This window comes from Spodoptera frugiperda, chromosome 15 (genome assembly GCF_023101765.2).
Source record: "Spodoptera frugiperda isolate SF20-4 chromosome 15, AGI-APGP_CSIRO_Sfru_2.0, whole genome shotgun sequence".
NCBI classification, from domain to species: Eukaryota; Metazoa; Arthropoda; class Insecta; order Lepidoptera; family Noctuidae; genus Spodoptera; species Spodoptera frugiperda.
Genome location: NC_064226.1, coordinates 6,954,818 through 6,981,584, shown reverse-complemented (window position 1 = coordinate 6,981,584; position 26,767 = coordinate 6,954,818). Strand labels below are relative to the sequence as shown.

At 34.7% G+C, this 26,767-nt stretch overlaps 1 protein-coding gene across 3 annotated transcripts in view; it reads right to left on the bottom strand.

Moving 5' to 3' along the window:
* LOC118277139 (lachesin-like) overlaps nucleotides 1–23,607 on the bottom strand; it is an 89,947-nt gene extending 66,340 nt beyond the window's left edge. For 2 of the 3 annotated variants that reach the window (XM_035595846.2, XM_050699033.1), the window contains exons 1-2: nucleotides 23,227–23,607; nucleotides 8,836–9,036 (exon numbers count right to left, since the gene is read on the bottom strand). In XM_035595846.2, the coding sequence (XP_035451739.2) occupies nucleotides 8,836–8,908 (73 nt within the window). In that variant the 5' untranslated portion in view covers nucleotides 8,909–9,036; nucleotides 23,227–23,607. The remainder of the gene's footprint in view (nucleotides 1–8,835; nucleotides 9,037–23,226) is intronic. The other variant, XM_050699032.1, reaches the window with a different exon arrangement.
* Between the last annotated feature and the right edge of the window lie 3,160 nt (nucleotides 23,608–26,767).

Sequence of the window (26,767 nt, the reverse complement as noted above, 5' to 3'; positions counted from 1 at the left end):
AAATAATACGAGTGCTGGGGCTATTCTCATTTATTATAGAAACTCAAATTTGTATCATAGTAAAGGTAAAAGGCGCGTGTAGACGGGTGGGGTCGAACGGCCGCATCATTGTGCGGGCAGGCCGCGGGCGCGCGATTACAATGCCCTCGCTGTGACATTTTCGCTAATGGTTCCAGGGTAGGCACAATAAAACGACAATACGACAGGAGATAAGGTGGCAAGTGAAAATTTTAGAACGAGATTAATTCAATTCCGACGCGGGTGCCTTCTAGGTACTTGCTAAGACAATCTCGATCTAAGTGAGTTTAGTTTTCAGATTAAAATACTTTAAGTCACAAACAATGATACGTTTATTTGCTTCAAGCGATTTTCTTTGGTTTAAATAGAGTTTTGAGAGTCTACTATAAAATAAAATAACTTGTTATTTCATTTGAAAAACCAGTTTTATCGCAATATTTTTAATCGGTTACTTTTTCCACTTTCTTAAACGTCAAACAATTTTAACAAACTGACAAGTTAGCAAATTTTTTCACTAGTGAATTAAAGTTGTTATTTTTCACTGTCATGTTTACTGAACAACTCAATCAAACAAAAACATACGCACTAATCCCGTCTATTTAATCTGAACAAATTCGATTTGTCGGATTACTTCCAATTCAATTTTATTAAACAATTGTTTTAATAGAACAACATGTTCTTGATTATACTATAACTCTAGTATTTGTTTCAAAATTTACTAATCGGCACTTAATTTGTGTTTACTTTATTATTTGAGAGCTATTGAGAACAATTTAAACACGGTAAAATTGTCCAAAAATAAAGAACGCTATAAGTCAAAATTAGCTGACTGCACGGTGACTGGGCAACCGGCTGCCGCGTAACGTGTAGCGGGTTTGATTCCCGCACGGAGCAACTCTTTGTGTGATCCACAAATTATTGTTTCGGGTCTGGTGCCATATGTATATGAATTTGTATGATTGTAAACGCAGTCACGACATAAGAGAAAATCCTAAAGTGAGCCGCGATTTTCGAAAGTTAATCTATATAATAAACTTGACAAAATAGTGACAAAAACTATACAATTGACTCCATATTCTGTCCTGCTAAAGTTTGAGTGCCAAAAATCCTATTAGAAGTTGTAAATTTCAGCAATTAAAGGGCGCTGCCGCGTGCGTGGCCTTTCTATGTTTTGACCTCTCAACGGCTTTTCAACGAGTGTGCCGAACGCTTTGAGCATTGAAAGGGTTATCCGCGTTACTCCACGGTGCTTTTATATTTTTATCAACGTCAAATGAATTGCTCCAATGTGACTACAAAAAATCCATTTGCAAAATGTCTCGCTGGATTTATTCTACACAAACATTAAATACTCTTTTTTATGTAAGCACTTTGAGGGTATAAAAGGGCCCGCTTGATGATGTAGTTAATTAATATTGCCTTTTGCGCTGAAAGAGAATTCTTTGAATATTTCTCTAGCAACTCATAGAGGTTTTTAGAGGAAGCCACCCGATTTAAGAATGTTGGAAAATGTTTTAAATATTATATTGTTCTACCAACTTGTTTATGTAATGGGTGGGATTACGAAAATATATAAAAGAGAGGTAAAATTATTCTAAAGCATAATTAAGCCAATTACTTAATTACAATTTATTTTTGTTTCATTCAATGTTATTCTAAGCGATTGGATAGTAGTATAGTAATTTTTCCTCAATCCATTTTATAGAAAAAGTAATTGTCTCCTAAAGCCGGCTTTAAGTTCTCTCAGAATCAAGTTTCAACATTACCTAGAGAAATAATTTCTCAAGAACTAATAGTGAAGATGACTAGAATTCTTGACAATATCTATAAATGCAGTCGTCCAGTGTGTCTGTCTAGACATCATAAACGTCGGCTTTACTATCATGTCTGCTTACACTCATAACTGTCCAGTACCTGTTACTTTGAAATGTTAATACATAAATAATAAGCGGTTGTTTGTCCAGTGTCCACAGACTTAAGTAAAATCGTTGAGTATTTTTCTGTTCAAAATATTATGAGTAATACCGTCTTTACTGTAAGTATAGATAGTAATATCTGAACATTTTTTGTTTATATGAAGACAGGAAACACGTTTTAAATTTTTAATAATAATCATCATATATATCATCATTTTTAAATGTTTCTACAATTGTCTATTAATTTAATCTGTATTTATTACTTAACTTGCATCAAGAGATATGTCACAAATTCTTAAACCATTAAACAAACAAACTCAACTCAACTACAAACAAAACTCCATAAAACAAAAACAAATTCATCCCACTAATTCCCAGATACATTTTAGCGTGCGATCTCGAAACGTAACAGTGTAAGCTACAATAGTTTAGTATTATGAAGCGTTCTATGTTTACGCAATGAAAGCTTGCACTTTGTGAAATGAGAGAGAGTTCACAACAAAGGGTTGGGAAACGCAAACCCGAATGTCGTAAACGTCGCGTTAAGGTTCGTACACACTGCAGCACGCATCAATGACGAGCTATAGCCTATAGCTCGTCTAACAGATACGTTGGTTTCTGATTACCTAATTGAAACTGTACTCCGTGTTTTGATCCATTTTATGCTGTGGTTCGTAGGATTAGGTATTACTGTTCATAAAATATAACTTTGTATATTTAATGGCTTGTTTTATAGTTATAAGTGGAAGTTATAAGTTTGAACTGTACTAATTTTAGTCAGTATAGCTTTTGCCCGCGACTTCGTTCGCGTGGAATAGTGACTTCCGGCAAATTTTTGGTTTTAACCACATAGTTCCCGATCTCGCGGGATCTCTTCAAAAATGAGATGTGGAAGATATTCCAGGGAACTCTTCAAAAATCAACATAATGAGCTCTGCGTTTGAATTTAATAGATGTATACTCACTTAGGGCATTAAAAAAATAGTTTAAAAACGGACTTAAACTAACTTAAAACTAAAGAAAGCTACGAATTACGAATTTATAACAATTAAAAAAGAAACTATATTACAACCTATCCTCTATGCTATAATAACCAAGCTTAAACTAAATAATTTAAAAGAAACGACTTAAATCTAATCTAATTTAAAAAAAAAATTAGACTTACAATTTTATTAAAAAAACTAACTACAGTAACTACTAATAATCGATATCAAACTAAACCTACGTTAAATAGTTTAACCAAAAAACCAGGAAAACCCAACAAATAAACTTATTAATTGACAAATACAACGAAACCAATTTAGAATATACGAAACAGCAGGACCACTACAGACAAATAATCATACGACTGATAATACACTTTTTCTACGATAGTACCGAAGCGCTCGGCCGATACCCAACCAAATGAATGTAACGAAACCATAGCGCGATCTATTTCGATCCCAACGCCATCTATCGAGGATAAAGACAACTTGGATTATTTATTTATACTCCGTTCGGGCATTTTCTTTGTACTAAAAGTTTAATTATATTGATATTATTTTTTTCATACCTTTTTACTATTTATTTACTTTTTTTCGATGAATTAAAACAATAACATGAACCGAAGTCGTGTAACGATCGACATAGAATTATCTATACTCCGTTAGAGCATTTTCTTTGTACTAAATGTTTTATTATATTGATATTATTTTTTTCATACCTTTTTACTATTTATTTACTTTTTTTCGATAAATTAAAACAATAACATGAACCGAAGTCGTGTAACGATCGACATAGTATTAGTCAGTATTGACTTCGCGACGTTGCGGCGTCTGCGCACGCTGCACATGATGAAGAGTCCCTCTGTGAATCGAAACTAGTAGTGCTTATCTCTGCTAATATATGTGCGTAAACCGTGATTTTAGTGAGTTAATTTAGTATTGATTTTAGTTATTTTTAAAAAAAGTTAAGTATTTTTAATTTTGTCTTTTAATACCGTAAGAACAAAATTTTATGTTAGGGAAATCTAACTGTAATACAATTACTTCCTTGTAAAAGAAAAAATACGCGAATTGAATGCTTCAACCTAGTCTGCCTTCGCCCTTATTTCATGCTACACAGTTTTAGGCTTTGACAACCCACACGATGTCCTAGATAAACAGATTCACTCAACATTTACTGAATATTACGATCATTATATTCGAATGCTATTTATATATCAAAGAATAAACAATATTCAATTAGTTTCGGCTATTTTAAGATATTCATTACCTTTTGGGGGTGTAAGGGGTGAACTACCACCATTTTGCCCAAATGCCAACCTCACCTGCCCGTGGTGCATCCTGCCGATTAGCGAACGAGGCTCTGGCGACCGACTGATGGCGGGATAACCATCACTATTAAGGCGTAAACTAAATTACAGGCCAGTGACGGGCAGCAGCATCACTGGTGCGAGAAGTTTACGCCCTGCGATCGCCAACCCGCCTGCCCAGCGTGGCGATTACGGGCAACTCCTCCAATGTTTAAAAGAACAAGGCCGCGGCCCCTAGTTCCCGGCGGCCCCGCTAGGCCTGGCCACGGTGGCGGTCATGGTAGCGGCGGGGCAGGGGGTGCGAAGAATCCCCGGGTTATGGGAGGCCACCAAAACAAATTGACCCTGGCGACGTACAACGGACGCACACTACGGCTTGACTCGCATCTGGCGCAACTGGAGGTGGAGCTTGGGAAGATTAGGTGGCACGTTCTGGGGTTAAGCGAAGTCCGAAGAGAGGGGAGGACACCGTAACCCTAGAGTCCGGCCACCTAATGTACTTCCGAGAGGGAGACCAACAATCCCAAGGTGGCGTTGGGTTTCTGGTCAATAAGTCTCTCTCTGATAACGTTGTGGAAATATCTAGTGTGTCGAGCAGGGTAGCGTACCTCATTATCAAGCTCACCGAGAGGTACAGCCTTAAGGTGGTGCAAGTGTACGCACCGACCTCGGCACATTCAGATGATGAGGTGGAGGAAATGTTCGATGACATATCGAGGGCCCTCCACTTCACTACTAAGACCCACTACAATGTTGTCATGGGAGACTTTAACGCTAAAGTGGGAGTACAGAATTGCAGTAAATCGGTAGTAGGATCCCATGGTTTTGGAGTCAGAAACCATAGGGGGCGGATGCTGGTCAACTTCCTCGAACGAGAGGGGCTGTTCTTGATGAACTCGTTTTTCAAAAAGCAGCCCCAAAGGAAGTGGACCTGGCGGAGCCCCGACACTATGACAAAAAATGAGATCGACTTCATCATAGCGGACAGGCGATACATATTCAGAGATGTCTCCGTGATCAACAGGTTTAACACCGGCAGTGATCACAGACTTGTCCGAGGCACTCTGAATATCGACTTTAAAGCCGAACGTGTCCGTTTGATGAAGTCCAGGCTCCGACCTACTATGCTCCAAACCATCACTGGATCTGAAACGTTCCAGCTTAATCTGGAAAACCGATTTGCTGCCTTGGAAACCACAACGGACGTTAACCAGAACCTAGAAAATGTAGTTCGAGTCCTCAGGGGCGAAGGTACGAGATTCTGTAACATGCGACGTAAGGGCAGGAAGTCTAAACTTTCCGAGGAGACCCTGGGGCTGATGAGGAAACGACGTGAAAACCCACCCGTCACTTCGTCAGGAAAACGAACACTGAACCGGGAGATCAATAAACGCGTGCGGCACGACCTCCGGTGCTCTAATACCGCTTCTATTGAAAAAGCCATCGAGCAGAATCGGGGGTCTAAGGTGTTCGTACAATCTCTCGGCAGAAGCCACCTGACGAAACTGACCACAGCAACTGGAGAAGTTGTTGCCTCCAAGCCGGCGGTTCTTTCGGAAATAGAGGACTTCTATAGCCGGTTATACGCTTCGCATGCATCTCGCCCTGATCCCGAAAATGAGGACTCTAGAGCTACATTAACGCGCCATTTCACTGAAGACCTGCCAGAAGTCAGCATTGGCGAAGTCGAGATTGCTCTTGGGCAGCTTAAAAATGGAAAAGCCCCTGGAGAGGACGGCGTTACCACAGAGTTGCTAAAGGCTGGAGGCAAACCCGTACTGAGGGAGCTCCAAAAGCTTTTTAACGCTGTCCTATTTGAAGGAGAACTCCAGAGGCGTGGAGCAGAAGTGTGGTCGTCTTGTTCTTCAAGAAAGGGGACAAAAGCCTTCTGAAGAACTATCGACCCATTTCGCTTCTAAGCCACGTCTATAAGCTGTTCTCAAGAGTGATCACGAACCGTCTTGCGCGAAGACTCGACGAATTCCAACCACCGGAACAGGCTGGATTTCGGAGCGGATACGGCACCATAGACCACATCCACACAGTGCGGCAGATTATACAGAAAACCGAAGAGTATAATGAGCCCCTGTGCCTAGCATTTGTGGACTATGAGAAGGCCTTTGACTCGATAGAAATCTGGTCTGTCCTGGAGTCCTTGCAGCGATGCCAGGTTGATTGGCGATACATCCAAGTGATGAAATGTCTTTACGAAGCCGCCGCTATGTCCGTCCAAGTACAGAATCAGCAAACACGTCTCATACCATTGCATCGAGGAGTGAGACAAGGGGACGTCATATCCCCGAAACTGTTCACTAATGCAATGGAGGATATGTTCAAGACGCTGCACTGGAAAGGACGTGGCATCAATATCAATGGCGAACACATCTCTCACTTGCGATTCGCAGATGATATCGTCATAATGGCAGAAACGCTGCAGGACCTACAAGGGATGCTGAACGACCTGGCTGACTCCTCTGCACGCATCGGCCTACGGATGAACTTGGACAAAACCAAGGTCATGTTCAATGAACATGTTCTACCGGAACCGATTGCGATCCACGGAGCCGTCCTCGAAGTTGTTCAGAAATATGTCTACCTCGGGCAAACGTTGCAGTTAGGTAGAAACAACTTTGAGGATGAGGTGAATAGGAGAATTCAGTTGGGTTGGGCAGCTTTCGGAAAATTCCGTCGAGTCTTCTCATCGTCAATCCCACAGTGCCTAAAGACGAAAGTCTTTAACCAGTGCGTCCTACCCGTAATGACATACGGTGCCGAAACGTGGACACTTACGGCTAGACTGGTCCACAAACTCAAAGTCGCTCAGCGGGCTATGGAAAGGGCTATGCTCGGTGTCTCTCTCCGAAATCGCATTCGAAACGAAGTGATTCGGCAGAGAACCAAGGTGATCGACATAGCCCACCGGATCAGCAAGCTGAAGTGGCAGTGGGCCGGCCATATTAGCCGCAGGACCGACAACCGTTGGGGTAAGCGAGTCCTGGAGTGGAGACCGCGTCTCGGTAAACGTAGTGTAGGACGCCCCCAGGCGAGGTGGAGTGACGATCTGCGCAGGATGGCTGGCAGGAGCTGGATGCGAGTCGCTAGTGATAGAGCAAAGTGGCGAACAATTGGGGAGGCCTATGTCCAGCAGTGGACTGCTATAGGCTGATGATGAATTACCTTTTTGGGAAATAATTTTTAAATTGAATTTTAACATAAAAGTAATATTCCAATTTATGTACAAATCATTATTAAGCTACAAATAGAAATGCACGCAGTATGTCTAACATAGATTTTATAAGTCTATATTTTTGAATTTATGACTTGTGTAGAAAAGACGATCACTTTTTCCAAAATATTAAATTAATTGTGATGTAATTAATTGTAATGTGTTCAAAATAAATGCTAGTAGGTAAGTTTATCGACCTCTTACTTAAAGCAACAAGTATTCATTCATTATTCAAGAACAACAATTATCATAAAAATATTTATTACTTTGGTTTAAGGCAATGTAGGCAGTACTGAGGTTTGATAGTGATGTGATGAGACCTGAATTCTCAAATAACCTTAGTTATATTTTATCAATTGAGATTTAGAAAAATGAAACAATTAAAAAAATAATATATTTGTATCATATAAACAAGTGCAATTGCAAGTGTCAAAAACTACAACTTTTAACAGTCATTAAGATATAGGAATCCGGCATCAATCGTTATAAAAATAAAACAAAACGCAGCTAGCCAGTTGTTTACTGTCCCACGGTAATTTTAGGAGTCAACTCAGGGAAATAACCTGGTGTACTGCCCCGGGCGATGAGCGAACAATCTGTCACTACAAAGTAATGTAGCAATTTTTGAACCCATTTTAAACAAGCGGCCAAATGACACTTTTCCCCCTTTTTCCTAAAAGGAATATTAAAAGGACTCGGTAATACATTTTTATGTACTTTCGATCGTATGAAAATATTTACGTTTTTTGTTTGGTGATAGGTTTGGACTTTATTTATTATGTACTTATTATTTATGTTATCGATGAACTCACGTAGTTTCTCGACAAACACATACAAGGGTAAGTCGATAACATAATAATTAATTCAGTACATCTCACGAAACTTATAAAAAACATAATTATTATTCTTAAGGATTGAAATATAAGCTATAATAAGCCTAATTTCTTATGATGACGAATTGATATAGAGATTTTTTCGGAAAACTGATAGATTTTCTGTGTATTTAAATAAACTAGTGGTCGCCTAGTGGTCGAAATTCGACCATATACGATTTAATTTACAATACCACTTAACATACGTTCAAGGATAATTTTTATTTAACTCAAACTCAAACAAACTCTATTCATATGAGACGTCAGAATATCATCGCAATGTCTATTGATTTTGACGTTTTGTCAAATACGATCAGATACTATGCATGTGCGTGTAATGTTTTATTTATTAGCATTATTTTTGAAAAATATTAGCATGCTGCACTTCTCCTACACATAAACTATAAGTGTACCAAATTTTATGCTCCTACGTCCGCGCAATTTTCGTAAAACTGCATTACAAAGTTTTCTGCATCACGTATTTAAATATAGATAATGAAGTAAGCTTACCAATAAAATTGACATGTAAAACAGCCAGTATGAGAAGGCGCGCCAGCGGGCCGCCCTGCGCATGCGACGCCATCTTGCTTCAACGTGTCACTGCTCGGTGCTGCCACCTACCGCCGCTATCCAACCTCGACACCCACTTTAGTCTTCTCATTTTGAACACTACCGTTTACAATCCGACATTTTTTGATTGGCCAGTTATATCTGTGAACAATAAATTAAAAAGTGTTATTATTCAATTAATTGAAAAAAAATACAGAATCAAATTTTAAAGTCAACTGATTCTGAAGTAAGTAAAGTCGTTTGAACAAGTGTTGATATTAAATTGTTCATGTATTAATTTTGATATAGGATACTTTTTCATATTTTTATCCAACAAAACTACTGTTTCGTAGAAGTCATTTATTGCTGTTGTTACTCATTGATGAATATCAAAATACATGTTTACACAATTTAATTGATGGTATAAGTATTTCAGTATATCGATTCACGTTTTGTTGGGAAAAAACAATAGATGCTTAAAATTTATCAACAATTTTTTCGATTTTGTTCTTCTATTTCAACAAATACCACGTATTTTTTTCTGTAACGAACTTAAACTCTATTTTTTTCATATTCATCAAAATATTTGCTCATTGCCTTCCGTCGATCTGTGAACAAATTCTATCAGCGCAGTGTTTTATTCATCAAAAAACGTAATAAAAATAAAACCTAACCTAACAATAAATTCCGGTATCTATGCACGAACTCGCAGGGATGGTAAAATATTCGTATTTTTATTCACATTCGGTGGAGAACCAGAGAAACAGTCGAACGTTATCTAAAATATGAGTGAATGTGTACGTGCGGCCGGTTCTAAAAGAATTTGGTATCAAAGATTCGTTGGAGGCAGCATAAACATGGCCCCGTGCCTATCCTTACACGAAATTAAAAGTTATAGATGTGCCATCTCAAGATTTTTTGGTGATTCCTCAAAGAATACATTTCACTTGGTGTGTTACAACCATTGTCGTTCTACATGGAGGATTAAAGGTCTTTGTTCAGTAGTGGACGTCTCTCGGCTGATGATGATGATGATGTTATATCCATTTATGGGCGAACATCAAAGTTTATAAAACAATAAAATCTGTTTGAAGTCGTAAAATGCGTCCTAAGCAAAATGCATTTTTTTTTTAAATATTTTGCGTACCATACTACTAAATAACAAGACTGTCAGTTGATTGGTGCAAAACCATTCGGATAGCATTATGACAACTATTCCAATACCTCACAGTTCAAAATTGCAAATAAAATATTACGAGTATTATTGCATCGTTGAAAAACCCTCGATACTCATCATCGGGTGCCAATTTCATTCGAAAAAATACCAAACGCGTACCGACTGTTCCATGTTTTAAATATTCTAGGGGAATTTGTTATGACGGCATTGTTGATTGAAAGTATGAATTCAAGTGTCAGGATAATTGTGACATATTGTTTTGTAGTTAAAAATATTTCAAGATTCTATTAATTAAAGTTAATAAGATAGACGCTGTACAAAATCACTTCGATATTTTTGACATTTATTTCTGTATCGATATCAAGTATTAAGTTACATGCAACGTCACGCCTTTTATCCCTGAAGGGCTAGGCAGAGACGCACATTAAGGCAAAATTAAAAAAATAGTTTTTTTCGAAAATTTGTCACTGGCAGCACGATATTAAATTACGTAATTTAATTATAAATTTTCGAATTGTAATTTTGCTTTTTCATCGAATATAATTAAATATTATTATAATAATGTCGAAGCTCTTCCAGGAAATCTATAGCAGAGTATAATATGATTCCATAATGGATATGGTCGGAGTCTTTTGGCCCCTGATTCTGTTATGAAATAGAATGTGCATTACATCACATAGTTAGCTAATGGAATATATTTTTATAAGCCGTTGTTGTACGTGCGGTTTTCTTTGTACTACGTGACTGCCTATTTTTTTAAGTATGTTGAATATTTTTTTTATATTTTTTTTGTCATGCAATTTTTGAACAACATTTGATTATGTTTACTGATACTGTAAGATCAAGTAGTTACAATGACTAAAAATAATCATGTATGTAAGTATGTAAGGTTCGTAGTAATTGGCGTTCCATTGTCTCTGTCTACCGCCATGGGAGACAGGCGTAAGGTTATGTATTTACGTCTCTATGTCTGACTGTAATATAGATTACGCCATATGATAGATTCACTCCGTATACGGCAGTCATTTAAAACTCTTTTTCGAAAAAATGTAGGTACCAATGTCTTAAAAATTAATAAAAGAAATCCCACAACAATTTCTAAGATTACACGCAAAACGTTGCACTATTAGGCAAGCAATAATCGATTCAAACAAGCTGCTTGGCAATGACAAATCGCCGGAACGCGGCGCGGTCGCGTTTGACCAGCGATAACGCTGCGATCGCCATCGGAAGTTGTAATTAATGCCAGCGAACGTTATGCGTTTCCTTTACGCCCTTCTGTGTGTAGGACGACAGCGTGCGGTTTTGTCGGCCTTATATTTACGTTTGAACTTGGTTTTGGTTGGGAAACATGGTTGTGGGGGTTAGTGGGATTTTTGTTACTTATAGTAATTATGTTGGCTATTAGTCGGTTGAAGTTGAGTTAAAATGTACTTACGATATTTAAAGTTAATAAAAAAAGTTAGTCCTTTTGAACTTTCTTGAATTTCCCTGATTGAATTCTCCCTCAATAATTGACATGATTTTTGCTACAAGTCTATTGATTTAGATATTATAACATTTCTTGTATTTCACTTTGGGAAGACCTCAAAATAAACAAACATAAAAACAGACACGTTTCTAAACTGTCATACTCGTCTTACATGTGTGTGTATCACACATGTACCTACCTCAGCAACATTAATTCAACTCGGATTGCGTGAAAATAAGTGCGTTTTGTGTACCCATTACGTGTCACTACATTTACGGGCTCCGGGCCACGGTCGTAAACTTACGCGTCAAGGCACTCTGAATTATTTCAATTCACAACTGGTTCAAATTGTTTCTAACTAACTTTCGAGATTGTTTCACTTGATTAGTTTTTGCGAACAAAGAAAGAAATAAAAATATTTAACGCGAAACGAAAGGATTTTTAAGTACGTTTTTTCTAAGTGTAATTGTTGGAGCTTTTCTAGCTTAGTTAGTTCTAGATTTTTTTAGGTTATTCGTTTATTTAATCAAGATAATCTTATTTTTAAGAGCAACTATTAAGACTGTTTAGATGAAAAGTGTAAATTGAGCTAAGTCTGTTAACTTATTATGTGATGAATTTTAATTGGGGTTTAGGGTTTCCACAAAACCAATTACCGCGGTATTTGAATAGAATAAAATTTTATGAAAAATCTTACAGCAGTTCTTACTATTACCACCTCAGAAGAGCCATCAGACCACCACGGACAGCCCAGTAGGGCTGACACCTGATCCGGAGCTGCGGACTTTACCGGGGCTCCGGCTCGAAAAGCAGGAGTAGGAACAGGGTGTTTTTTAGTCAGTAAGAGTCTGACCCCTCTCACCCCACCCAAGGTGGGATAAGTGGATGATTTTTCCCTATCAAAAACAAAAAAAAACATAATACTTCCACAACCACTAAAAAGTTGATCTGGTAAATCATACAACATGCCATTTGTCAAACATTAATCAGTGTACTTAGCCGATATTAACAAATGGAAATCAAAACGATGCAATTCCATGTAAATCATCAATGCGAGAGTTGACACAATATACTCAAATTAATGATCACGCGACTGAAAACACATTTTGCTTTCGTCAGATTGCCAGTTCGAGCTCATTTGGTAGAGCGGCAATTATAAACTGGCGTAATCAGTGAATGGCCGGCGTATCGACGGAAATGAACTCTCTATAGGGCTTCGAGACATGTATCGATGTTTGAGTTTATCGATTGATGAAAAAATCGATATGAAAGAATCGATTGAAGACTGCACGGTTGGCGCAGTGGCTGGTATCCGGTTGCTGCGCAACGTGTTGCGGGTTCGATTCCCGCAGGGAATTTTGTGTGATCCTAAAATTGATGTTTCGGGTCTGTCCAAAGTTTTTTTTAAAAACCATTTCCTTCCTAAAAGGGATTGCTATGCACACCGAAAATTTGAAGTGTATTGCTGCTATTCCCTAATATATTTTTTTTCAATTTTACTACCTGTACCATCAATGACGCAAAAATCGTAACTTCAAACTGATGTATCGATTACAAAAACTATTCAAAACATCGATAAGTCTTTCCATTCGATGTCATATCCCGAACTAAAACCAAACAGAATCCTTTGGCCGAGTGTATTTAGTAATTTTCTACTGGTTTATGCCTGCTTTGGGTTGCGTATGCGACGTGAGTGAGAATTGTGTATTATGCTGCCTTTGCGAACAGAAGCTCTGGATTGTATAATATGAATGAAGAATAGAAAACGTGCATTGAAAAGTGGTTTATTATGTATATTTTTGTGTAGTTTCAAGTCTTGGTAGAAATAGTGAAAGGCCGATAGTGAAAAAACTTATCAATTTTATTATTCAAATGATTCAATTTTTTTTTAATATTTTAAAATTATTGGCGTCATTAATGACCATGCAAATATTAGAAATAAACAGATATGAGTGATTTTCAAAATATTTATAATAATTTATTTTACGGTTTAGGTAATATGATTTATGTCTTGATCAACAGACTTGATCCATTCAAATGAAAAAAAAAGTCCTTTGCAGAGAAAGCAATAAAACTTCATCATTAAAAATACCGGAATATTCAGAGCTGAACTTCATTTCCTGGCTCGAGAATTCTAGATACATCGAACATTCTAGAAATGTCTATACTAAACCGGGACATAATTACGTATTAACATCTCCACCTGGTTTTCTGCTCAGCTGACCAATGACCAACGGTCCTGGCCTTATCTGTACAGTATTTGCGTGTCATTCGTCAGAGGCGTCCTGTAATTAATGCGGACATGGACAACGCTGGGCTAATGAATAGCGGGTGTACCGTGTCGCACAAAAACTGGCACGTCATACAACACGCGGTCGGTATCGGCCGGTGAGGCGTGGTGCCACTGTTAGCGGGTGTAGGTACAGTCATCTTAATTGGTTGGCCTCTTAATTTTTATTGGCTTTTGGATGTTTAATTAGTATTGGCGTTTGAGGATGGTTTGGTATTGATTAGTGTGCGTGTGTTTGTGACTTTATTTTTTTTTGTCCATTTATCTTCGATGATAGGAATTATTTTTCCTTTTTGCTTTTAAACGAAGCTCTTAAATTCTAATAAAAATTGTTATTGATTTCTTATTTTAATAACATCAGTAGTAATAAATTCAGTATAGATACATATATGTACAGTGCTTTATAATTACCATCAGTTTTTAAGTGCCCACGGTTAACCAAAGGTGTCTTCTCGCACGGTGAAGGTATGAGCATTAATCACCACGCTTCATCAATGCAGGTTAGACTACTGTATCTACATACTTAGTATTCACCAATCACACCCTTGTAACTAAACTACATCATTACGGCTACCCGCTTACACTACGCCCATAACTTACTGAGCGTTACCAAAAGCTGCGTACGAAATTCTAGATGTCAAAATGATAGGCACATATTGGATGGTTATTGATTTTACTCGGACACTGACCGAACGCTGCAAATTTATCTACGGAGAAACAACATAATATCAACCTTAAAATATAAAGGCTGCGTTTTTTTTCAATTAACGAAAATTTAATTGCTCCTGGTGATAAATATTGTCAATGTGTTTGGCAGACAATAGCTAGTGAGACTACTGATTTCTAACTTTTGGATTGAATTTCAAGATTTAATCATTTTTCAATCATACCTAGTGAGTTTGGCTTTGACGTTTGGCTTCACTTGTAGTTCATGAATATTTTAATATAAATTATCATTTAGATGTAATTTTTTACTGCATCTCTTCAAAATAAAGTAGGTATGCGTGATTTTGTAAAGTCAAATTATCCGTAAATATATTGAAATTAAAAATTAAAGTTCTCGGCAAAATTAATTGCATAAGAGATTGTATTTTATTTATTATGAACTAATAAGCTCTTTTACTGGAATCTTCTTGTTTGCTTTATATGAAAATGTGCAACATTATATTACAATATTATGTAATATTTATTCCATGTAACTCTTCAAAAATCAACATAATGAGCTCTGCGTTTGATTTTAATAGATGTATGAAACTTAGGGCATTGAAAAAATTCTATAATGGACTTTAACTAAAGACTTATTATAATCTTTCCGAACTTAAGATCGAAAACTAACTTAAAACTAAAGAAATCTACGAATTACGAATTTATAACAATTAAAAAAGAAATTAGTATTCGAACCTATCCTTCTATGCTATAATAACCAAGCTTATAAATAATTTAAAAGAAACGACTTAAATTAATCTAATAATTTATAAATTAGACTTATTTTACTAACTACAGTAACTAGTATTTATCAAACTAGACCTACGTTAATAAGTTTAACCAGAAAACCAAAAACTCAACATATAAACTTATTAATTGACAAATACAACGAAACCAATTTAGAATATACGAAACAGCAGGACCACTACAGAAAATAATCATACGACTGATAATACAATTTTCTACAATTACCGAAGTTTTAATTGTAACAAAACCATAGCTCAATCTATTTCGATCCCAACGCCATCTATCGAGGATAGAGACAACTTGGATTATTTATTTATGGGCCGTTCGGGCGTATTCTGGGTCCTAAAAGTTTAATTATTTGATATAGATTTTTTTCATACCTGTTTACTATTTGTTAACTCGATGAATGGAGAAATAATAACTTGAACCGAAGTCGTGTAACGATCGACATAGAATTATCTATCCTCGCGTTAGAGCGGAGTCTTTGTACTAAAAGTTGTATTATGTTATATTTTTCATTGCTACTATTTTGTAAAAACAAATTTCCAATGAATTAAAACAATTATGAACAATTGTAATTACACCATTGCGCGATCAACGCCATCTATCTTTGTCAGCCCGAGTTTTCCGTACTATAAGTACGAAATTGAACATAGATGGTCCGAATAAGTATTTTTTATATTTTTTTTTATTTTTTTTTATTTTTAGTTTTATTTTAGTATTTTATTTTTATTTATTTTTACGATTTATTTTATTTTTATTTTATTTTTATTTTTATTTTATTTTTATTTTATTTTTATTTTATTTTTATTTTTATTTTTATTTTATTTCTATTTTATTTTTATTTTATATTTATTTTATTTTATTTTATTTTATTTTATTTTATTTTATTTTATTTTATTTTATTTTATTTTTAGGTCCATTTTTATTTTATTTTTATGTTATTTTAATTTTATGTCATTTTATTTTATTTTTACATTTTTATTTTTTTTTATCTATTTTTTTTTAATTTTAGATTTTATTTTATTTTATTTTTATTTTAGCCTGTATTGAAATAAAAATTATCTATGACCTTTCAACTAAACTATATCTGTACCAGATTTCCCAAATCCGTCAAATAGTTGCGGACATTAATGGTATAAGCTTAGAATGTTCGACGTGATTCCTTATTTGACATAACTGCTCTGATTTATGAACCGATTGACATGAAACAAACACTAAATGTAAATTTAAGCATCCCACAATATATTCAAAACCGCATCAACTCGTCAGCCGTTTCTGAGATTAGCGCGCAAGACGAACAGACAAACAGACAAACAGAAAACAGACAAACAGACAAACAGACAAACAGACAAAAAAAAAGTTAATTGACATATTAAGGTTCGACATCGACGTATGACCCCTGTTTTTTTTTAGATTTTCAACTTACAGACAGCTCTCTCACGATTTTACGTATAGGTATAGATGAACTATTAAGCTCTTTTACTGGAATCTTCTTGTTTGCTTTATATGAAAATGTGCAACATTATATTACAATATTATGTAATATTTATTATGTACTCAAAAATTCTTCATTTGCTGTTAACAAATATGAAATTATGTTAAATTCTATAATGTATTAACTGACTTATTTGCATTCCGTAAAATCGAGTAAAAAGCGATAATCCATGTTTTCAATAAATTGTATTTAGTATTCGAAAATTTCTACGAAAAACGTAAATCGTATGAAATTAACTTTATGTGTTTTTTAGTGTATTTACTATTAGCCAGTATTTTTTCAGATCTACGAGTGTTATTGAAACAACTCCACACAAATTTAAATTGAACAACGCCATTAATCAACAAGTCAATGAAAAAAAAAAATAAGCACCCATTATAAAATTAGAGTGTCTCTTTGTAATATCGAAGTAACCGCTTTTTACTAAATGCATAGACCAGAAGAATATATTTTACAATTTTTGTCTGTCTCTCTATCCAGAACACATATGTTCTGGCTAATCTCTGATCGATCGAATGACTAGATCGATTTTGACAGGACTTTTATTAGTAGGTAGCAGATGTACTTAGGAGTAATTTAGGCTACTTTTACTAGCCACAAATTCGTTGTAATCCACGGGAGCGAAACCGCAGGTTGCAGCTAGTCAATAATAATATTAAGTGCGAAATAGCAGTCATTCACGTCTTTTGATTGTATGGGAAAGTAATTGTATGTGGTTGATATTCACATTCTACATAATTATAATTTTATCAAACCTTTAATAAGGTTTCAAGCTGTCAAGTTCACATAGTCACAAATCGACTAGTACCGTATTCATATTATTTTTATAGAGTCTACAGTAAGTACCGTACGATCTATAGACATATCCAGATAATTGCCAATTATTATTATGTTCACAAAATATTATACGATAATAAGATATTTGTTTGTAGGTATATAATTATGTATAATGTGTCAGATAACATTTTAATCTAGGGAAGAGAAAATACGCCTGTATTGTAATTAGATGACCACAACCTTTGGTAGACCCTGGCAGTCACATGGGACTTGACCTGTACCTTATTTCTCTGCTCTGATTTTTGTTGGGAAACTTGGGTTCAAGTCAACTATGTCTGTTGGTTAGTGTTCGCAATCGTGGCTACTAAGGATGTGGTATTTGACTATTAAGTTCAGTGACGTATGAGTGTTTTTTGAGATTTAAGACTTAAGGCTCTCTTAAAACGTATTTACTAACATCGTTTTTTCAAATCTCAGATATAGATATTTTTGAAAAATATAAAATATATTTGCCTTATATGATAAATCTGAGTGAATAAGCGTCAACTTTTCTTTCAGTACAAAGAGTATCTAGGACTTAACATAAGACAATTTCCAAACTAAGAAAGGTCCTTAACATTCTTACTGTAAGCAGTCAGCAAAACTAGAAATTCTAGTCCCTACATAATATTCAGAGTTTATTTTGTGAAGATAACTAAAATACAGTGGGACTCAAACAACGCAGATTTTAAGTGTTGACAAAATTATGAATCCGTCGAGACACGAATGAATAACAAAGAGAGATTATATTTCATTCCCTCTCTCTCGGGACAACAATGCTGTAAGTTTCTTGTTGTATATTTTTGTTTACTTTATTTTAAAAGACTACATAATTTACTGGAAATCAATTTTTATGATGATTTATGTTTCTCGTTAGAAAATACTTATTTCTTTTTAAACTAGAACTCTGATTGTAAGGTATAACGATTGTAATATTATATAGGGACGTGCTAACTCTAACTGACTATTATGTTTGTTCTCTCAAGTTTAAATCAATTTTAATAATGGGTCATTTGTCAATAGGACTCCAACTAGCGTATCTATGAGTAAGTTCATACATCTGCTTGTAATTTAATGGAATCAATATAAAAGTTTAAAAATAGTACACACGTAGAAGGGTCATTTCGAGTGATTTAATTACATTCTGTAATTTCAAAGTAACGACGTGTATCCTATCTAACATTATTCACCTCAAGTTTGCTTGTTCAAAAGCCGCAAGACTCGGATAACGCCAGGTAGCCGTACCACTAAAACAAATATTGCCCTTTTACTGCCAAGGGCACAACACTAGTGCGAGCTAGTGTCTCAGTGGAGCCTTTAATTTTTATTAGCCCAACATTGGTATTAATCGGACGTGAAAAATGTTTTGGACATCGGAAAATAAAGAATTTTAATAAAAATGTCGTCTGGGCTTATAATTTTTAATTGTAAGTGTGAAATCGCCAACCCGCATTGAGCAAGCGTGGTGATTAATGCTCAAACCTTCTGCATATGAGAAGAGGCTTTGGTCAGCAGTGGCCACTTATAGACTGATAATGTAATAAACTTAATAAAATGGCTGTCGTATATTAAATTTGTTGGTTAGGTTTTATGGAGCCAGTCGAAAAATCGATGTATGGGATAGCGACCTAAGCTTGCGACAGATTTGTCTTCAGTTCTGTGGTTTGACTGGTAGAGCAGATTTTACCAGATTAGCTTATAAAATTACTATGCATGGGTAAACTTAATATTCAGACTGACTTGATTGATAGTTTCAAAGCTTTCTGTTGGTAATTAATTTCATGTTCAAGGTCACACTCATCATTCTTGGTCAACCATTATCTTTCATCGAATACATTTAATCAGAAAGACTCTTTAATATTTTTTGTTAGCAAATAGATCTTCATAAAAACGTTGAAGACTTGCTTTAGTATTAGCGACTACAGACTGATGCTACGGCGTAGTAACTACGCCGTAGACTGCTACGCTCTCGTAGAATGTAACCAATTTGTTGATGGTCTGTTGAAAAGCTGAATAAACGACCATTTTTCAGCGTATTCGAATACTGGCACAACTACAAATACTAAAACCTTTTACGCAAAACTGTTTAAATCATTACCCATGAATATTTATTAAACGAAAATGCTTATAAAGATAAAGAAATATTCAGGCAAAGTTGGCATAATACCAAGTTGACGGGATCCTTTGTTTTTGTTTCTTATTTCCTTTGTCTACTAAAGTATTTATCCCCATTTAATTGTCTAGCAAAGAGTTAACATTTTTAATTAGATTTTGAATGACATTTATTTATTTGGTTACTCGTTTTTCTCCTTTCTCATTAGTTTTATGGTTCTTAGTGCAAACATCAGGTACACGTTCTACATTTAATTTCTGGTTTAAAGTCGTATAAAGTTTGCTCATGACTTCATCACATCATATGCTTTAAAACCATGTATTTTATCTACTGAAATTAATTAACTTTCTTAAAAAATATTAATAAAGTAAAACATAGTGGGGCATTGTGCCCTAGTAAGAAACGATTACCAAAAAATATACACGAAAACTTTACAAGGCGATTCAAGCGATGAAACATTTTAAAACTTTTGACCGGGATCCATGGCTTAATTTAAAAATTCCTAATACGTTTCGGTCACGACGTAACATATCTTTCTCACTCCATAACGGAACGCGTATTACCGCCAACAGCTGTGGTAATTGAGGCTCACATGTGTTGCCTTGGCCATTATAAAGTAGGACCACAGAATAAAGAATTATCAGATGACCAATGTTGTATGGACAGGTAATTTACACTTTGTATAAGTGGAGCTAGAAATTGATGATTTTAGTTGTTGTAGTTATGGTAGTGATGGAAAGATAGATCTGATTCAGAAGGGTTTCGAATTGCATATTCTGTGGTAATGTAATATGGGCATGGTTATATCTTGTGCCACTTCTGAAATATATGTCTTCCACGAGACATTGATTTCATTACTTGGGATACTTTGGCTGAATCTAAATTATTTGTTGAACACAATTCGTATCGTATCAATTTTTTGTCTTGAATGACTAATTTTAGCATAAGATGTTTTATTATATCCTTAGATAAGCATCAAACTTTCAAAGCGTAGCCTACTTTAAAGTCATTAACCTACCGTATCTTTACATATTCTGTGGCAACAGCAACCGTGTCTAAATACTATATAGGATAGAAAATTTACAGCTCTATATAAATCAGCGTATAAGTATTCCTCTTTATAATTTATGGGAGCCTGGTACCCCGTTGTTGGGGGTAATGGATGCCCCCGCAGATATCAGCCGTGGCCGTCTTTAAATTACTCACCATTGCGGAAGCATTGGCTCTGCCGTGACTACAAATCCACTTAAGCTTACTTCTCACACTATTTAGATAAGCGGTCCTAATAAAAATCACCCTCGCTTGTAATTGATTTTAATTGTATCCTGTTACAAAGGGTTTTACAATTTAATGAATTACTTTTTAAAAGGTATATACACTAATACCTATATTAATCGTTGTTCACACATATTTTAAAAATATCAGTTTTTAAAATGTATACTAGGGATTTAGTTTACTTTTCGTGTCATATTATGTGTGTACGTAATTTGAAATTTAAATATTCGTATTTCATAACTAAAAGCTTTAATAAAAAGTAAATTTAAAAAACAATTTTATGAATCCGAATTCACAAGTTTATAAAAAATACAATATCATAGATGACTGAAGTTTGAAAAAGTCTACATTCAAGAAATTAAGTTCTTTTCGAAAATAAAAAGTTAAGGTGTAGAGATACTTTTTATGTTACCCGAAGGAGTCTCAGAGAAGTAAATAAATGACAATTGCTAAACACGTATAAAATATAATTACGCCAATTAAGTAAAGAACAAGTATTTCCACTCATATAATGATCCCATTGAATTACAAAACATCACCTTCATAATCCCTACTTGTCAGATTCATGTACATGATCGTTAATAAAGGATTGAACGTGTACTCATTACCGAAAAACACAAATACATCTTCTCTCACAATAAAAAGAAGTATAAAATATAGGAAAAAATATATAAAGTACAACATTTTATTCTAAAAAAAGCACCTAAAAATTCTGTACACAGGAATTCATACAGAAAATGAATAGAATATTAAATTATGTTGGTCCGCATTTTGTAAAACTGACGAAGCTTCTTGTTAAGCTTTCAAGAAGCTTTTAAGTTAATGAAAAACTTATTTAAAAAAATCTATTGACCTTTATACTGGTTGTTTCGTTAAAATTTTACCGACGTCCATAAATATAATAGAAGATATTATTATATTTGCACTTGAAATGTTAAAATGTTTGTATAACTGTTTTTACATTAAATAAAACGAGTTTTGACATCTAAATCTGTGTTAATAGACCTTAATAGCTTTGAATTTGGGTTTAATTTTTAATACCTAAAGGGCCCTAAATAACATTTTGAGTTAAATCACTTTCGTTTTATAAAATTCTTGGAATTAATATCGTTCTCTAAATAAATAATTTCTCGCTAACGAGTAGGTTTGTTATTCCAAAAAAATATATAATATTGAAAACATTATGAAAGGATGAAATAAAAATACTTTGACTATTAGCAATTACGCAAATTTACGACGTGACCGTAAAGTTGATTTATAGAAATTGTTTTATTATATCCATTATGAAATGTGAATATTAAGTTTTATTGAAAATTACTGTTGTAAATTGCAGTACATTTTTGTAGCATTATATGTTATTATTTAATTACACTAATTTATTATAAATAATATTTATTGAAATATACTATAAAGATTGAAAAATCCTCAATCATTAAGTCTGTTGTAAATGAATAGTATACAAAATACAATACCTTAAAAACGAGTATACAAAATGAATCGACTGAAAAATAATATATGAACTTAAAATATCATACAAAAATATTTGTTTAACCAGTTAATTTACCGATTTTACAGATCTTTAATTCGAAGTGTTTCTGGTTGAAAAATTCGAGCTTCATTGGGGAGAGCAATTGCCGACTTTATTTATTGCTAGCCGCTGGGCCCGCGGCGTTGCCTGTGAAAACGTACTTTATCCCTTTTTACCTCGCTTAAGGGGCGATTTGGAAAAATCCCTAAGTGGGTGCCTACGTCACGGGCAGGGCATCCGACAACAATTTTGTACGCCACAGGCTATATTTTATACACTTTAACGTTAATTTTGGTTTAAGTAGTTCATGTTGTTTTATTTTACCCTTTTAATTAGGATAGATCTTTTTATATTAGGGAAGGTTTTCAAAATTATTATAAGCACTTAGTTAGACAAAAAGTCATGCCCGGACTTTCTCTACCCAGTAAACTTGAGCACAAACATTCAAGCATAATTAATGAGTTTAAACCACTTCATTTACTTGTTCTTCAGCTTAAGTTTCCATAGTTGAAGCCTTTTACTTGAGTATAATTTATTCAGACACGGCTTTAAACTTACTTCACTTACTTCCACGACATTAAAATCAAAATATGATAACCGCAAAATGTCCAGAAATAGAACATTTATTATTTAGGGCTGTATTTCTATATTTAAGTTTTAAACTAACTTTAAAAGTATTTTATAGTCCCTTTCAATTTACACTAAAAGTACTTTTAACCAATAAATACTCACCTACATCAATATGTTAAAAGGAAACAATATTTCTGTAACTGGTCATAGTTCATGGAACAGATCTGTAATAAATAAACGTGCGGTTGTCATCCTCGCCACACTCACTGAACATGAATTCCACTCAAACCTGGTCAGTTTAATTAACAAATAATTTGTTAACAGGCATTAATCTCGTCCATCACTCTCGTGTTGATCCGGTAAAGTTATATTAAATTTTACGCAAGTTGAACACGAAAGTTTTGTGTATTTTCGCGTAACGAAACACAAACGGGAAGTAAGTTCGTCGTGTGGAGCAAGTTGTGCAGTGGCGCGACACAGCCCTAGCGCGCGGTCGGGTTCGCACTGACTTGCCGTGACACACGGAGCGACCGGCCGACTTGAGAGCGATGCCGGTGCGATTCATGCGCGGATCACTGGGTAGGAGGAGTCTTCCAACAAAACCACGCCTACCAAGGAGCTACACATTTCTTTTTCAATATGTGTAATTCAATTTCGCTTATGTCTTCGCTGGGAAAGTTGATGCCCCGTTGTCGTTGAACGCGATGTTTTTATGTAAACTGTAATGTAGTTCGCGAACCGAGTCGGCCCGTGATGCTACGCTCCGTGTGATTTTCCCTTTTCTTTTTTGTAAGCAATTTCACGTGTTGTTGCTTGTTCATATGTACAGGGGTAATAATAAAAATTGGCCAACTTTCTAGATAAAGCACAAGTGCTATGATGAATTCTTGTTCTATTTCTGTTCTAGATTTTTGAGATTGAATACAACACTACCAGCCACGTAGTACATATCTCGTGTAGCCAGCAGTAGATACGCATCTATCTCAAGAATTACTTGTATAACTAACAAAAAGTAATTGTATTTCCAATGTTTACTTTTCATGTTTTAATGCTTTGGACAAATTGCACTTATTCTGCTAAAATATTTATCTTTTAGTAGGTTTCAGTGAGTTACATTTATGAACGGAAAGTATAAAACTTAATAACACTAGCTATCCATTGAGAGAGTAACTAAAAGTTGAAGTGCAGTAACATTTAATTTTATATAATTTGTTAGTTTTCTCTCTCTTTTTAATATTCTTAAATACATACAGTGAATTTAAAAATATCGTGATATTTTTACTATAAGAACTAGAGTTATCTTTAACCCAGAAATAAAACTGCTATTGGTTGCCAATAAATGTGATCAGTAATTCAGAAGCTGCATTAAACACTTACAAATTCGTACAAGATAACGCAGACCACAACAGTAATATAGTATTAATTCCTACACACAACAGGATCCCATCTCACCGCTAAGTTCCTCACTACGCCTTGGACTGTAAAGGAATTCACTAAATTATAACAGTAAATTAAGCGCTAGTTTCATTTGTGTTACCAAGTGAATTATGCGTCGGTATCTTAGTTCTGTCACCACCTAAGTTACTACGGTTCAAAATTAATACAGTGCCATAAGCCAGCTTTAATACCGCGCGTCCTGGGGACTCCTATTTACCGTATCAAATTTTAAGTAAACACACAATGTAATAAGAACCTTAGACAGTAAGACATAGAGTCTTTTGTGTAACTGTATCTTGGAAGGTACATAAGCTTTTATGTGCGCATTCAATCATTATTAAGTGTATACCTATTTGTTTTGCGTCGTATGTAACAAGATCGTAATGACGAGTGTCATCTATAAACTAAATTGTGCCATATGATATTAGCACCTGGGCTCATTATAATTTACTTGAGAAATGGTTACAAGTTAAAATAATCGCTGCGAAGTTTATATTGGAAGTAAAGTGAAACTATAGAAGAGACACTGAATATTTTAAATGAATAGAGATTTTTTTTTTGTTTGTTTGAGGCAACATTTTGCTTTTATAAGTTGTATTAATTCTAATATTTTAATGTTCGTGGTGTACATTTTACATATTTGTTTTACAAAACATTACAACAGAAAGTCTTATGTGACATTATTTTAATGAAGCACACAAAATAAAATTTTCTATTAGCATGTTTTAAATTCATACTAATGACTTATTAATCTTAACAGTTAATTTAGTTTTAATTATAATTTGTAGGAATCTGAGAAACACTGTTTCACACTTCACACTAATATTATAAATGTGAAAGTTTGTTTGGCTGTTTGTTCGTCAATCACGCTGAAACTACTGAACGGAGTTTGATGAAATTGGGTATACAAACAGGGTATGAGCCTTGGGTGATAGGATACATTTCCCCATAATACCACGAGAACTTTAAGAGATAAGTATGAGTGTATGAAATAACATGTTATGCAATTATTGCAATGATTACGAAGGTGCCAGTTTAAAAAAATACTTGCACCAATGTAATATTATAAGTCTCAACCGCGCGATAAAATGAAACTAAACTACACAAACAAGAGGAACAGGTAACCAACAATTTATGAAGTGAATGAATCATAAAAAGCAGAAAGCACCGTGAAAGCGTAGTTTTAAACTGAGCTAGTTTTAAAATCAAGCTAACGTTTAAAAGTAGGCAAAAAATGCAACAACACTTTAACGGCTCAAGTTTTTCATACGGCAATTGAGGGAGGGGGTAAGTCTGATGTAATCCTGCCAAGTTTGCTATAGTAGAAGAGTCTGAGAAGTGACTTCGTTATTTATGTGAACGGGTCAGATTAACAATGTTATCGGATATCCTGTTGCACATATCCTAAGATCAGGTCTTAATGATCAGGTCAAAATATTAAAAATACTGTTCTAAAATTAAACATACTGCCGTACTCAGAGACATTTAATGATTACTTATACTATGCCTTAGTAACCTTCCTTAGCTTTTTGGAACAAAATCAATTATTAGGTTATCAATTATTGGTTATTATTGGGTTAAGTAACCAGTAAATGTTTCTGAGTACGGCAGTAAGTCTTTGGTGAGATTTAGGAGAGAGAGAGAAGTCGATTATATTATATTTGAAAACTTTCTCGTAATAAAAACAAGTATGGGAGTAATCCGGTATTCCCACCATGAAAACCAGCTGATTAGATATGATTCTTTCATTTCCATAGATTAGATAACCAAATTAAAATGAGTTATGTTTAAAATAATTTTAAAAAACTGCTGATAAAAGAAAACGTTACCCAACATTTTTTTCTTTCCATCATTTTTTTTTTATCTTTGGTAAGTTCTTACGACGCTCTAATAAATCCAAATTTAGCATCGCGGGCTCCCCTACTAGTTTGTCTAGTAAGGAAGCAAGGAGGCCGATAGTCGGTTTGTCCCCTGGGCCTCGTTTGAACGGTAGCGATTTCGCGGGCGTTCTTATGATTAAGTCAACTCTAGTGGGATTTGGAATCGAACCTCAGTAGACGATAGACGGTGTTTCGATGATTCTGTCGGAAATGGTGTTTCGTCAAATCAGTAGTTTGTAGACTTTATGATTTTAGTGCGGTTTCATTTTCGATTTTATGATTTTGAAACATTAATTTGTCACTTAGTTAATTTATATGCATGTTTTCTAGTGTATTATATTTATAATCTTAATTTTAATATTTTTTTGTACACAATACACCCCTTA